This window comes from Oryzias melastigma, linkage group LG20 (assembly GCF_002922805.2).
Source record: "Oryzias melastigma strain HK-1 linkage group LG20, ASM292280v2, whole genome shotgun sequence".
Lineage (NCBI taxonomy): Eukaryota > Metazoa > Chordata > Actinopteri > Beloniformes > Adrianichthyidae > Oryzias > Oryzias melastigma.
In genome coordinates this window covers 23,669,345-23,682,687 of record NC_050531.1, presented here as the reverse complement: position 1 = coordinate 23,682,687, position 13,343 = coordinate 23,669,345, and the positions used below count along the sequence as shown (strand labels likewise).

The 13,343-nt window shown below is 39.7% G+C and overlaps 1 protein-coding gene across 5 annotated transcripts in view; it reads right to left on the bottom strand.

Annotated features, from left to right (window-relative positions):
• The window catches only part of LOC112141573 (sodium channel protein type 4 subunit alpha), a 261,117-nt gene that overhangs the window by 63,591 nt on the left and 184,183 nt on the right, over positions 1 to 13,343 (bottom strand). For all 5 annotated transcript variants that reach the window (XM_036217311.1, XM_036217310.1, XM_024264726.2 and 2 more), the window contains one exon: positions 10,349 to 10,542. In XM_036217311.1, coding sequence (XP_036073204.1) covers positions 10,349 to 10,542 — 194 coding nt within the window. The remainder of the gene's footprint in view (positions 1 to 10,348; positions 10,543 to 13,343) is intronic.

Below are 13,343 nucleotides of genomic sequence, written 5' to 3'. Positions count from 1 at the left end.
TCATCTGATTCTTTTCTCTATGAAGTTTCAATTGAAAAGCTCTCCTGGGACCAAGTTCTCTGAGATAGCCTTGAGCATAAACACAGATTTTGACGTGGACTCTGGTTACAACAATCCTTTGACTGGATTTGTCATTGTCTAATAATCCACAGCTGTAGCAGATTCAGACTTTGGAATTAGAATTTTGTACAACTATCTTAAACAGCGGCTTCAGCATTTGTAAAGGTCTGCTGTCATCTGAGCAATTCTTGGAACCTGAGGTAAAAGGATAAAAATGCAGACAAAAACATGCTAATAGTCTCTTCTTTGTGTCCCAGGAAGCAGGACGACAGTAACAGTGTGAGAGAACAGAGAGCACCACAAACACACGAGCCTGAAACAAGACTTGATGCTAAAGAGTTGTGAAAGCAGCGATGCTCTCTGGCTCTCCCTGTTGTCCTGAGCCCCCCCAACCCCACCCCACGCATTAATCCCACACATAACGAGCGCTCTCCCACCTCCCAGCTGACATGATGTATTTACTGACCTTTCAGCCAAACCTTCACCCTGAAGGCCTGATCCTGACCGAGACCCCCAAACCACATCTGAGCCTTCAGAACGGGCCACATTTGCCTGCGATGCCTCTGCTGCAGCCACACCGAGACAGGCAAATGCACACTTTCACTCCAATTCCCCCTCAGTGTCAAAAAACAGACGTTTTTAGGGGAAATATGCAGCTCAGTTTGGTTGTATTTACGCTGCCCTTTCACATCAGGTCAGAGTGTTTGTGTCGCTGCTCTCGCTGCATTTGCATGTTTCACCTCACGGCTAACTGGACCGCCGCAGAACGCAGGAAAAGTGATGCACGGAAGGAGCACAGCTGAAATGACACACTTCTTTTCTTCGGACAAAATATGTTGTCCCAAAATGTTGTTTAAAAATAAACAATAACTGATGATGTCATACTGCATTATAAATCCCTATTGTTTTGTCTTATTTGTTGCTGAGGATTATCTGCAGAGTTAGAGGATTCTGGGATGAATGAAGGAACAGGCAGAGCTTCTGCAGCAGCAGCATATCTAACACTGACTTCAGTGCAGCTGTGGATCCAGACCAACACCTCTTGAAGTCTGTTGGAATCATCCAGGGAGTTGCTCCTGATGCTCCATGCCGGTTCATTTTGTCATCAATGTTTGGCAATAGCAAACAGCCGTTTGACTTAAAAAAAATAAAAACAGGAAGAAAGGACGGCATTTCTATAGAGCACATGTGTCAAAGTCAAGGCCCGGGGGCCGGATCCGGCCCTCCAGGTAATTCTATCCGGTGGTGTTTTGGCTAACCTAAGTTTTTCTTTTTATTTTCTTTTTTTTTAGTTTTTTAGGGTAATTTGGAATTTAGCTAATATTTTAGTGGCTGTTAGCTTCAGCATTCTCAGCTATTACCTTCAGTGTTTACAGCTATCAGCTTTAGTTTTTCAGCTATCTATTTCAGCGTTTTCAGCTATCAGCTTCAGCATTTTCAGCTATCAGCTTCAGTGTTTTCAGCTATCAGCTATCAGCTTCAGTGTTTTTAGCTAATATAGAGTTTTTTCTTTGTTTTGTTTTTTATAAGAATCTGGAAATTTTAGATTTAAATCCTCTCAGTGTGAATTCCAAAGCTAGTTAGTGGGTGACTTTATTTTTACTAAGGATTCATTGATGACATGATTCTTAGTTTAAATAAAAAAATGTATATCTGATGTAACTAGCCACAAAAACATTGTTCTTTGTTAATTTTTTAAAAGCTTTTGCAGCATTTGTCCTACTCTAGTTTAAATGCATTTTTGTAATCCAGTTCAGAGTTACAGAATTTGGTATCTAAAAAAATCTAAAAAAGTGTTATTAAAATAATTAACAGCCACTAAAACTTCTGCTTGATCACATACATTCCTATAAACACAGCTTGTTGAAGTATTGGAAGCTGTCATTAGAGAGTTAGAACTATTATTTATAGTGTGAGTCGCTCTGCAACAGACTGGTGACCACATGGGTTTCCTCCATCTGTCTTCAGCATCCTCCACTCTAACACCAGCCACCTTCATGTCTTCATTCACTGCATCCATAAACCTCCTCTTTGGTCTTCCTCTAGACCTCTTTCCTGCAGCTCTAGACTCAGCATCCTTCTACCAATATATTCACTGTCTCTCCTCTGAACATGTCCAAACCATCTCAGTCTGGCCTCTCTGACTTTATCTCCAAAACCTCTAACATGTGCTGTCCCTCTGATGTATTCATTCCTGATCCTATCCATCCTGGTCACTCCCAAAGAGAACCTCAGCATCTTCATCTCTGCTACCTCCAGCTCTGCTTCCTGTTCTTTTCCTCTCTGTCTCTATACTGAACAGCATGGCTGCTCTCACCACAGTTATTAAGGTGTAACAAGCTGTAAGCTTTATAAACATGCAGCTTTGGATTGTTAAGCCAAATGTTGCATCAGAACTGAACGGGATAGGTTGGTTTTGACCAAACCAGGTTTCAAACTGAAGACGTTTTCAAAGCCTGCTGAATTTTAACTCAGAGCACCAGAAATGTTGACAAGTCCAACAGTTCAGGTAAAGAACCTAAGTTTTGTCCCAATGATTCTTCTTTTTTCCTGCTATGGTCGCAGTTTTTATAGGGTAAGAGAACAAATGGGTCATTACCAGGATGGAAAGTGTCCTTGCAAATGTTCTGACCTCAGTGAGGAACCAAAAGGTGCAGATGATCTCCAGAGAGGGCAGCTGAAAATCTCCTCAGCTGTTTTGATGGTGTGGGGTTGGGGTATTCTTTGATGAAGTACCGGAGTAAATCATGTTCATGTGTACCAAACAATTTGAGTCCTAGGACACACACCAGTAACATGGCAACAATAACCTATAGGTAGCCCAAAAGGAGAGTTTGATGTTTTCTGGAGAACCTTTTGGTATAATAACTAGGGCAGGAAATCTCAGGGTAACTAATGATATTCATGATACATGGCTCACGATGTTGATACCATCACAATATGGCAAACATCGCAATAATCAATATCATTGTTAATCTATGATATATCACTATTTCTAAACAAATATAACTTTTTATTTCAATTCAATTTCGCAACATTACTAAAATACAGTCAGTGATTTATCACTCTTTAACAGTGCTAACAATTCATTCATTTTCTACCCCCTGGTCCCACTTGGGGTCGGGTAGGTGGCTGGAGCCTATCCCAGCAACAATTGGGCGGAAGTGAGGTAAACTCTGGATAGTTGCCTGTTCATCATCTCACGGGACAGTGTCAATTAGTGCAATGTAAGCAAACGTGCAAAATCAATTTAAACAGAACTATCCTGTTTAAATGTACATTTTGTGAGTCAGTTCTTGCGTACTGCACAGTCTTTATCCAGCTTTGTCTTATCACACTATTAAATCCAACGTGAGTTCAAACTTTGGATTTAATTTGTTTCTTCTTTGCCTGGTGTTCTCTACTCACTTCACTGCCATGCTCATGAGATGCGCTTCTAAGTTATTATTTTAAAATCAATTATGGCAGGGCTGTCAAACTCAATCGCACGGGGGACCAAAATCCAAAACACACCTTCGGCCGGGGGCTGAACAGGATAAACATTTATTGAACACTCTAAAACATTTTCACAACTTCCTAAAAATAACTTTTTAACGCGGCCAGTACCCTAACTTTAGCCTGTGTCTGGAACCTGTACTGATCCAGGTCCAATACCGAATTTCCTGTACCGGGTTAAAGTTGGGGTTAGGACAGCTGTGCGGTCCACGTCCCAGTACCGGACTGGTACCGGTTTGCGGATCAGAGATTGGGGAGCCTTGATTTAATTGGACGTAAAAATACAACGAGTCGGGGATGCCCGAAACGCCGATTTTAGACCCGGAGGGTCATTAACAAAAGGTGAATATGTGACGACTTGGGAATGAGAACGTGTCGTAACATGTTACCAGCATAAGATCAGATCAGGCCGTTAATAACTAAAATGTAAAATGATCTGGGGGACCAGATGTAATGACCTGACGGGCCAGGACACTGTGGAATTTAGGGAAAGAGGGGACCGGGAATTGAAACATTGCAAAATAATCCTTCTCTGTTATAAACCATGACAGTAGGTCAGAACCAGATCTTTTTGTGCCACGGCTGTGACCCACATACGCATACTCCAGGTTACTTAATCACTCCAGAGTTAAATTCTTTAACCAGCATCTGTTCAAACTCAGATAGGATAGTTGTGTTGGTCACTGATATGATCACCTCAGTCAAACTGATCAAACTGTCAAATACACTTAACGTCAGAACATGTAGTAATTCATCTCTATTTGGCTCTGAGATGAGGATTCCCTCCTATCAGGAAGCTTCTTCAGCGACACGCTGCAGCAAACACTCAAACAATACGCAGAGGCAGTAAAGGGTGGAGTACGTGAAACAAAGGCACGTTGAACAGACTTATCAATCAAATTAACCCCAAAAAACTCTGTAGATCCCAATAAGCTGAAAAAGCTAGAACATTGCTTAAATACTAGCTAAACTCCAAAATAGCCTAAAATTCCTCAGTAAATCAAATTAGTCAAAAATGTTAGCCTGTTACTAAACTAGAAGCTAAACTCGAAGTTAGTCTGAAAATTTGCAAAAAAAAAATTACATGTTGCTAAAATATTAGCTAAACTCGAAGTTAGCAAAAGAAAAAACCCTCAGTAGATAACAATTTAGACAAAAAAACTAGCACAATGCTTAAATACTAGCTAAACTCCAAATTAGCCTAAAATTCCTCAGTAACTAAATTTGTCAGAAACTAAAACAGAAGCTTAATACTACATTAGCCAAAACCGTTAACATGTTGCTAAAATATTAGCTAAACTCCAACGTTTTTGAATTTTTTTTATAAAAAATGAAAACATAGTCATGAATATATTTAAAAACTTGTTGCTAATATACTTAAAATTATGAAATTCTAAGACTTTCTCATTCATTTCCTATGGTGCATATTTTGATCAATATTTCAAAAACTATGAAGTTTATAAATACAAAAAAATATAAGCAGTAATGTCCTGAACAAGATGAACGTTTTGATACCAAGAGTACTGAAAAAGCAGAAAGTGTGACTGAGTTTTTATGTGCTATGTATGAAAAACATACAGAAACGAGCAGGAGAATCACTACAGTGTGAATATTTACTACTCACACAATTAAAAAAATTGTTTCTTGGACGTGTGGAACAGTAACAATGTCTCTTAACGGTGTGATCAGCAGACTTTGTACGCAAACTAACTAGAGAGTGCATCATTCAGTTGGTCCTGGCCAATTGATGAGCTTAGTTTTTCCTTTTTCATGATATTTTGCCTGGATCGAGCTCCTTCAAATGCATTATAAGAACTAACTGCATGAATATGTCCATTTACTTTAATCCAGTCTCAATCACACACACAAACAAACAAACAAAAAAAATGAAGGTAAGACATTTCATTAGAATCCTCACCCAATGTAATGAAGTTTTTTTAGTCTTATCTCAGAATTTAATCATAACTGCAGAATTTGTATTGCAATTATATGCTTTAGGCACTGTATTTTGTGTAATAGGAAATGTTTTACTCGTATAATAGCATAAAAAAAAAACAATGTGTGCACAAAAAACAGAACGTTGGCCTTGAGGAAACTCTGCTTGAGTCAGCAACTTTAAAATTTTCTTGACAAAATTCCAAAATTAAGTGCATTATATTGCAAAAACGATTTTTACCTTTTGATATTCTAAAAGAAAAGAAAATGCAACAAATGAGTTTTTAAACTGATCAACGAAGAGGAAAAACTGAGTTTAAAGCAGGATGTCGCTCAGTTTATCACTTAAGTCAGTATCATTAGAGAAATGTTACACTAGTCGACACATCTGTTGTGTGTTTTCCAGAGGTTGAACAAATCTGCCGCCCCATTACCAGAGTCTCTTTTCACAGGTTGGAAAATACTGTGATGGAGAGACACGGAGAAGCAGAAGGGAGTGAGGAAAACAGGTGCACAACATGATTAAAGAGGAGCGGAGGTGACGAACTGAGTCAGCACAGGTGCACACACTCACACACATGCAACATAAATATGTCATTTCATGCTAGACACAAAAGAAGTGAGAAGGAACATCTCTTCATTCTTTTCTCCTCCTGCCTGAAAAGCACAAAATGTATTTCCTGGCCTTTTTTACTGACCACAACATCAAGTCGTAACTCTGAAAAATGCATTCTGAGCTCACAAATATGAAAGTCCCCAAAGTGGTGGTGTGATGTTGGGTCCCAGGAACCACACATATACCAGTGCATGCACACACACACCCACAGAAAAAGACACTTTAGGTCTACGAGTTCAGTTCCTAAAGAGTTGTCAGCCTGTGAGAAATGTAACACCAAATCTTACAAACTGCACACAGACCCACACCTCTGTCTGTGGCTCAGTCTGGCTCTCTGTGCTCTGAATAGATGAACGGAGACGACAGACACGTACACACACATGTCGCAGAAACACAAAACACACACCAAATAACTTGCATTAGAGTCATAGAGGGGCACACACACTAATAGAGCGCCTTTTAACATGAGCACATCACCAACGCAGCAGAGTGAGAAAAATGCAGGACCATAATGCATTGCCTGAGGTCTCCAATTCTGTCTGAGCGGCTCTCTTACTGCTGGAGTGTGTGTCTGAGTGTGTGTGTCTTTATCTTTGTGTCTGTTTACAGCAGGTTTGTCAAACTCAATCACACAAGAGGCCAAAATCCAAAACACACCTTAGGTCGCAGGCCGAACAGGATAAACATTTATTGAACACTCTAAAAATTAATTTTTTTAAATTTAAAACTGTTACTTTTTAACATAATTATGAACTAGATATATATCATTACCTGTGATAATGCTAGTGTGAATGCTGTAAGCTGAATTTGGCCGCTGAAGATGCTAGTGCTGATAGCTGAAGATGCTGAAATTGTTAACTAAAAACAATTAAGCTGACAGCTGAAATCACTGAAGCTAAAAGCTTAAAACACTGAAGCTGATGGCCAGCTAAAATATTTGCTAAATGCCAAATTAGCCTAGAAAGCTAAAAAATTACTTAGCTTAGCTAAAAAAGCTAGCATGTAGCTGAATAAAAAGCTAAACTTCAACATATCCTCAAAAACGGAAAAAAGCCTAAATTAGCCAAACAGATAGCATGTAGCTGAAATATTAGCTAAACTCTAAAATAGCCTAAAAAATCTTAGTAAATGCCAAAATAGTCTAAAAAGCGAGCAGAATGCCCTTTTTTAACACTTCAAAATCGTGACTTTTTAACATAATTATGAATATTAAAACGTCAGGAATATTATTCCAGAATAAATCAACTTAAACCTTAAATAACTTTCAATATTTTACTCTCCATAAAAATATATTTTGTCAAAAGTATACAAGTTAGAAATAAGAGCAAGATAACATCGGGTCATTAATAACAATAAAATAAAATGATCTGGAGGGCCGTGACTTTGACATATGTTGTTTACAGGAAAAAGAATGTGAGTCAAAATGCTCAAAACTTGATGCCAAGAAAGAAAACTTTAAAGGAGTTTAATATTAGGTTCCTTTTACGTGTTAATTACAAAGGGAAGATGGACTTTAATTGTGGGACTATGTAAGTTAAATAATAATGTAATTAAAATATTTTTATCTTTAGTGTCAAATCTGAAGATATACTGATAAATCTTGACGGTATAGTTCTGCTTTGACTATATGAACATGATGCTGTCATGACAGTTAAACATTTTTGTATTTTTAGGTTCCTTTGAAGTTTTAGAAACAACAAACTGTCACTTTGAAGTGTTCATGAAGGAACAAGGATGTTAATTAACTCTAAATTCAAGATATGCAGAATATTTTCAATGTTAAATCTTCAACATAGGTAATAGTAAAAGTCACATGTTTAAAATATCCAAACAAACAATCAATAATGTCACTTCTCAATAAATGGTTTAGAGGAGCAAACCCACAATCTTCCACTTTTTGTCCTTTTTTTCTTCCACCTACAGAAACATCATAGCCAGCTTTGTAGATCACTAAATGATTTGTTATTTCTCAACCTGACCTAAATCTAAAAACATATATTTTCACTCTTCGGTGAGGCTCCACCTCCAGTTGAAGTGGTCCCTGCTGTCGTGGAGCTGCAGGTGTGTTTGGTCATTGAGGGCAGCAGTACATTTCATATAAAAGAGCACCCCCCACCCCCACCCCCGCCTTGGGATTCTCTCATGAGCCAGACTTATTAGAAACTAGGTTTAGGTCGGTCACCTCAAAGCTCAGCTGTCTGGGGTTTTTATGGAGAACATAGGGGTCAGTCTTCTTTACCTGTCATACCTTCATATATTTACCTTAGAATGTGATGCTAGGTACCAACTTTGAGTCATCCTGTGTTCCAATGAAGGGATGTCTTTCTTTTGAAGACTTTCGGGTCCACAACAGCTATACTGATGTATTTAAAAACCACCAATGTACTTTTATTTCAGACTTTTATTTCTGACTTTTTTAAACCAGTGAAGATACTGCTGTCATTTTTGGATCGAGGACACCCAAAGACCTGACAGTTTGTTCAGTTCAGATGGGCAGGAATGCTGAGGGTTCCTCTTTTGACTAATCTGATTCACTTTCACAAATGGTGGACTCAGAAATAGGTTTGGATCGGTGCCAAAGCGGTTCTTTTGTGATCCTAACACCGTGGGGGGAGGGGGGTCTGGATGACAGCCACTTCCACGGTGTTTCTGTGTCTCTGTGACTGAGTTTGAAGGATGTCCCACATTTACCCGAGACGGGGGAAAATATGGGACCTAGTGATGTTCTAAAACATCACAGCTCAGGAGACCAGAGCAGGCTGCCCCCGCTCCCCGCAGCGGCTATCTGTCTGCCGGTGTGTTAAGCGAGCTCCACTGAAGTGCGGGAGGCTGGCTGCAGACAGAGAACGCTTGTATTTGATAGGTATGGTACCGCTGATCAGGTCACTGAAAACGTCACGTGTCCAAAGCTGAGTTCCTGATTGGCTGATGCGACGCAGCGACCTGTCAAACTTCTGTGATCTGCAGTGAACTGCACTCAGACATTCGAGCGCTGCATGTGCTCACCCTGTCAGCAGTCTTACAAGAGCCCGCCCACTTTCACAGGAAAGGCAGAAGGATTGTCTAGAACTTCAAAGTACTGAACAGAGTTGAAGTGACTGACATGTCCTAAAACAAATAGACCTTCACTGACACTAAACATCGAAATAAGGAGCTAATTGCAGCAGCTTCTTTTGGTTTTGGCAGAACCGCATAAATCACAACAGTTCCTAATTGGAACCGAACTTCGGTGCTCAATCCTACTCAGAAGTGAACCCAAAATTACAGCTGCTGGGACGCTGTTGTCCAAAACTAGTTTCAATCAAGCCATGAAAAACAAGGCAGATGTGGATCCTGCTGGTTCTCTGACTATCTTATGAAAACTAAGCTCCTGCAGTTCCTCACTACACCAGGTTTATCCAGCTGACATTTGAACCTGATTCAGGATTCTGTCACATTCATACAGGGACAGTTTTTTTCTTCTCCAAATACAAAGAGCTTTTCCCGTTTCAATCCTTTGCCTTTTCATTCTTGTTCCGATTTGTGGAAAGTCACTTTGCATTTGCAATGAAGTGAACCACACCAGAGTTCATTTGCAAGTGTAGAGATACTTTGGTTATCAAGAGGACCAGGGTTCTCTTTAACACGTGCACTATCTTGAAACACAGAAACACACAGAAACACTATTATGAAACAGAAAACATTGTAAAATGATGATATATATAGAAAAGTCAGTGTCTTCTTGGAAAAGGAGCAAAAGCAAACATTTGTAGGAGATTTTTAGACCCTTTCATAGTCAAAACGAGCAAAAAAGTCCAGGCAGACATTTCGAGGTCTGGGTGTTAAAGGGTTAAAACCTCGTACCCGTTTCTCATGACTTCTCTATGGTTTTCCAAAACTCTACGGTTGTAATATACTTCAAATTTTCAAAGACAAATGTAATTTACTTTTAATTATTACTGACTTGTGTTAACTTAATGAATATAGACTCAAAACAAATACGTTAAACCATATTCTTTATTTTCTCTTTTTATTTCATAACGTGAAAAATATTGTATGCTGCATTTCACAGCTTTGAAAATGTTTCTGCTTTTTTTACTGGATTTAAAATCTTACTGGAAAACTTCTGTCCAAGTGGCCTGATTGCACACGTGTGCACGCATGCATGCACACACACACTTGTTAACCAACCAAGGAGTGAAAAACAGCCGAGTCACAGCAGCACCTGATCTCATTTCTGCCACACGTGTCTCTCCTCCCTACCTCCTCCTGCTCCACCTCTCCTTCCTCGCCTTCACTCTGCACCTCCTCGCCCTCTCCTTCCTCCTCCTCCTCCTCCTCTTCTTCAGGGAACTCCGTGTCTGACTCTCCCGGAGCAATGGGGACGCTGATGGTCAGGTCTGGGTTTGTCATGTAGCTGTCGTCTTCTGGAACTACGTACTTCTCCACATGACGACCTGGGATGAATAAACACAGACGAACCATATTTCATGTTTTAAATAACAAAAATATGTAACATTTAAAAACCCAAATTGTTTCGGAAAATAATAATAGTTTTCTTAATTAGAGAAACAAACTTGGATAATAAAAGGAATTCTGTTTAGACAGCGAATAAAAATCACATCACGGAAACTGGAATCCATCATGGACGATCTTCATCACATCATAACCATGGGTGCCCTGAGGAACTCCTTCAGTCAGAGACGGAAACACCTCGCTGCAGGACGGGTCACTTTTGAGGATCTTTCTTTCTATCAGCTTTTAGACTCTCCAGCGCCTCAAAGACACTGGACACCTCATTTTTAAAGAAAATGTTGTTATTTATTATTCATAATCTACTGTTTTCAAAGAGTTATGGGAACAAATCAATTTCCCTGCAGTAGGATCAATAAAAGTTCTATTCTATTCAAAAATATTAAAACACAACTGTCAACAGCAACAATGAAAAATACTTCAAATGACTGACGGACTTTTTATGAATGTGACGCCTGCTCTCTCAGTGGACTTTGAGCTATTTAGGAATGCAAATCCACAAACTGTTTCTTTATTTTAAATTTGATTTTATTTTGGCTAATTTGTACCAAAAATTTGTACTCTGACAGAATATCTGACTTGAGGTAGTCGCAGTCATCCATCCAGCAAGAACCAGTGATCCCCATATGGTTTAAAAGTGGGCAGAAAATGTGGCCCCGACTGGGTTCATCCACAGTTCCTGTGGTGGCCCCACCTGTGTCTGCCCACATTGGTAAAGTGGACACTCAGTTGGTTAGTTTGCTACTGTTACATCCTGCTGCTGCAGCCTGACTTTCCCATCCAGTTCCCCTTGGCTCACCTGGCAGGTGTGGCCAATCTCCCTTGATTGGCTGGTGTCCATTTAAGTCAGAGGCAGCCACACCAAGCCAGGCAGGGAGCAGAGCAGCAGGCTGGGTGGTGGTGGTTTGTGTGGTGTTGGTTTGGTGATTGGTTTTTGACATTTGTTTTGTCCTCAGCAATCTTAGATTGCTGGGTTTTGTTATGTTAGTTTGGGGTTGGACCTTGGTAGTTCTGATTTGCGGGCTTTGTTTAATTTGTGTTCATTAGGTAGTTTTGTTAGGCAGCCCTTAGCAGGGAGCTGCTGACTCCGACGGTTGTCATGACTGGGTCAGCAGTCTCCCTGACTTCTTTTTCTTTTGGCCAAGGTTCCAACTCCATTTTGGTTTGTTCTTTTAACCTTAACCACCAAATTTCTCTGCTTTATTTCAGGACACAGGTTTCCGTTTATATTAATAAACTGTGTTCCTTTTATGTTGGTGTCCACTCTTTAATGTTATTGTCCCCTCTGATAGATATCCCCTAGACACTGGGCCAATTTTCTATTGGGGACGTAACAGCTACCCTAGCCAGCCTCTTGGTGGTTGGCGTAGCAGGCTAGCTAGCTCCGTATACAGCTAGCAAGCGCCACTGTATCAAACTAGCGAGCTCCACTGGATCGAGCTAGCAAACTCTGCTATATTTAGCTAACAAGCTCTGCTGTAGCGATCTAGTGTGCTCTGCTGCCCACCAGGCGGCTGGCTAGCTAGCGAGCTAACCCATTGGGTGTCCACTTAACCAATGTGGGCAAACACAGGTAGGGTCACCACAGAAACTGTGGACAAACCCAATAGGGGCCACATTTTCTGCCCACTTTTAAACTATATGGGGCCACCTGGCCTCACTGGCTGAAAGTTGTCCTGCCAACTTTCAGCTACAACGCAAATTTATGTGATTGATGGTTGATGTTGCTCTTTAAGAAGACTTCAGATATATAAAATAAAAGTATGTTTACCGTTGCAGCCGTTGCATCCCTCTTTTATATAACACTTGATTCATGATGATTTATGATTCTCTTGAGCTTTACGTTGAATTTTTAAGATGTCAGAAAGCGTAGATGAAGCTGTAGAGCAACTTCTATACAAACTCAAAAATGTGATTATCAAGGAACTGTGGATAGAGGTCTGAAGTCTTCCTCATATTGAACCAAACTGAAACAGTTTAATGACATGTGGGGAACCTGTGCTTTAGTAGATGATTAGATGGTGAAACTCAGGTAAAACATTCATGTCCTGAAACATTTGGGCAGATTTCAACACAGGATTCCAGTTTTCTGAAATCCTGTTTTTCTGGCTTCTGCAATTTATGTAAAAAGCAACAAATATTTAAAATCAATGAAAAAGTGGTCTATAAATCTATATTCTATAGAAAAGTTTTTTTTTTCAAATTGTTGGAATTATGGATAAACTCTTGTCCTCCATAATCTGGGTAAGCCACACAAGCTCATGGTTGAGGAGGCTGATGTTCACAGTGTCCAGCAGATCAACTGAAAGTCTAATGGAAGGACAGAATGTTTCAGGAGAAGATACAGCAGCAAAAGAGACGACTGTGGATTTATTAACACTAGAATCCCTGGAACTTTCAGCTTCTGCTGCAATGCCCCCCTCCCCTTCTCAAAGTAGTGTTGTGGTGATCACCTTAAACCATCAACAATGACTTCCTGATTTCGCAATGCAGATTGTAAGGTTTAAATTTGCAGGTGAAAGAAGTATTTTTAACACAGACAAACACAATAAATGACAAACTGGTGACATGGGGGAGTAGGGGGGTGATACATTTTTGATGCTTTTAAACCATGAAGATTGTGTTTACTTTTAAATGTTATTTTTACCTCAAAACTGTTCAATGCAGGGGAAAGAATTATTTTTAACACAGACAAATAAAATGAATGACAAACTGGTGATATGAG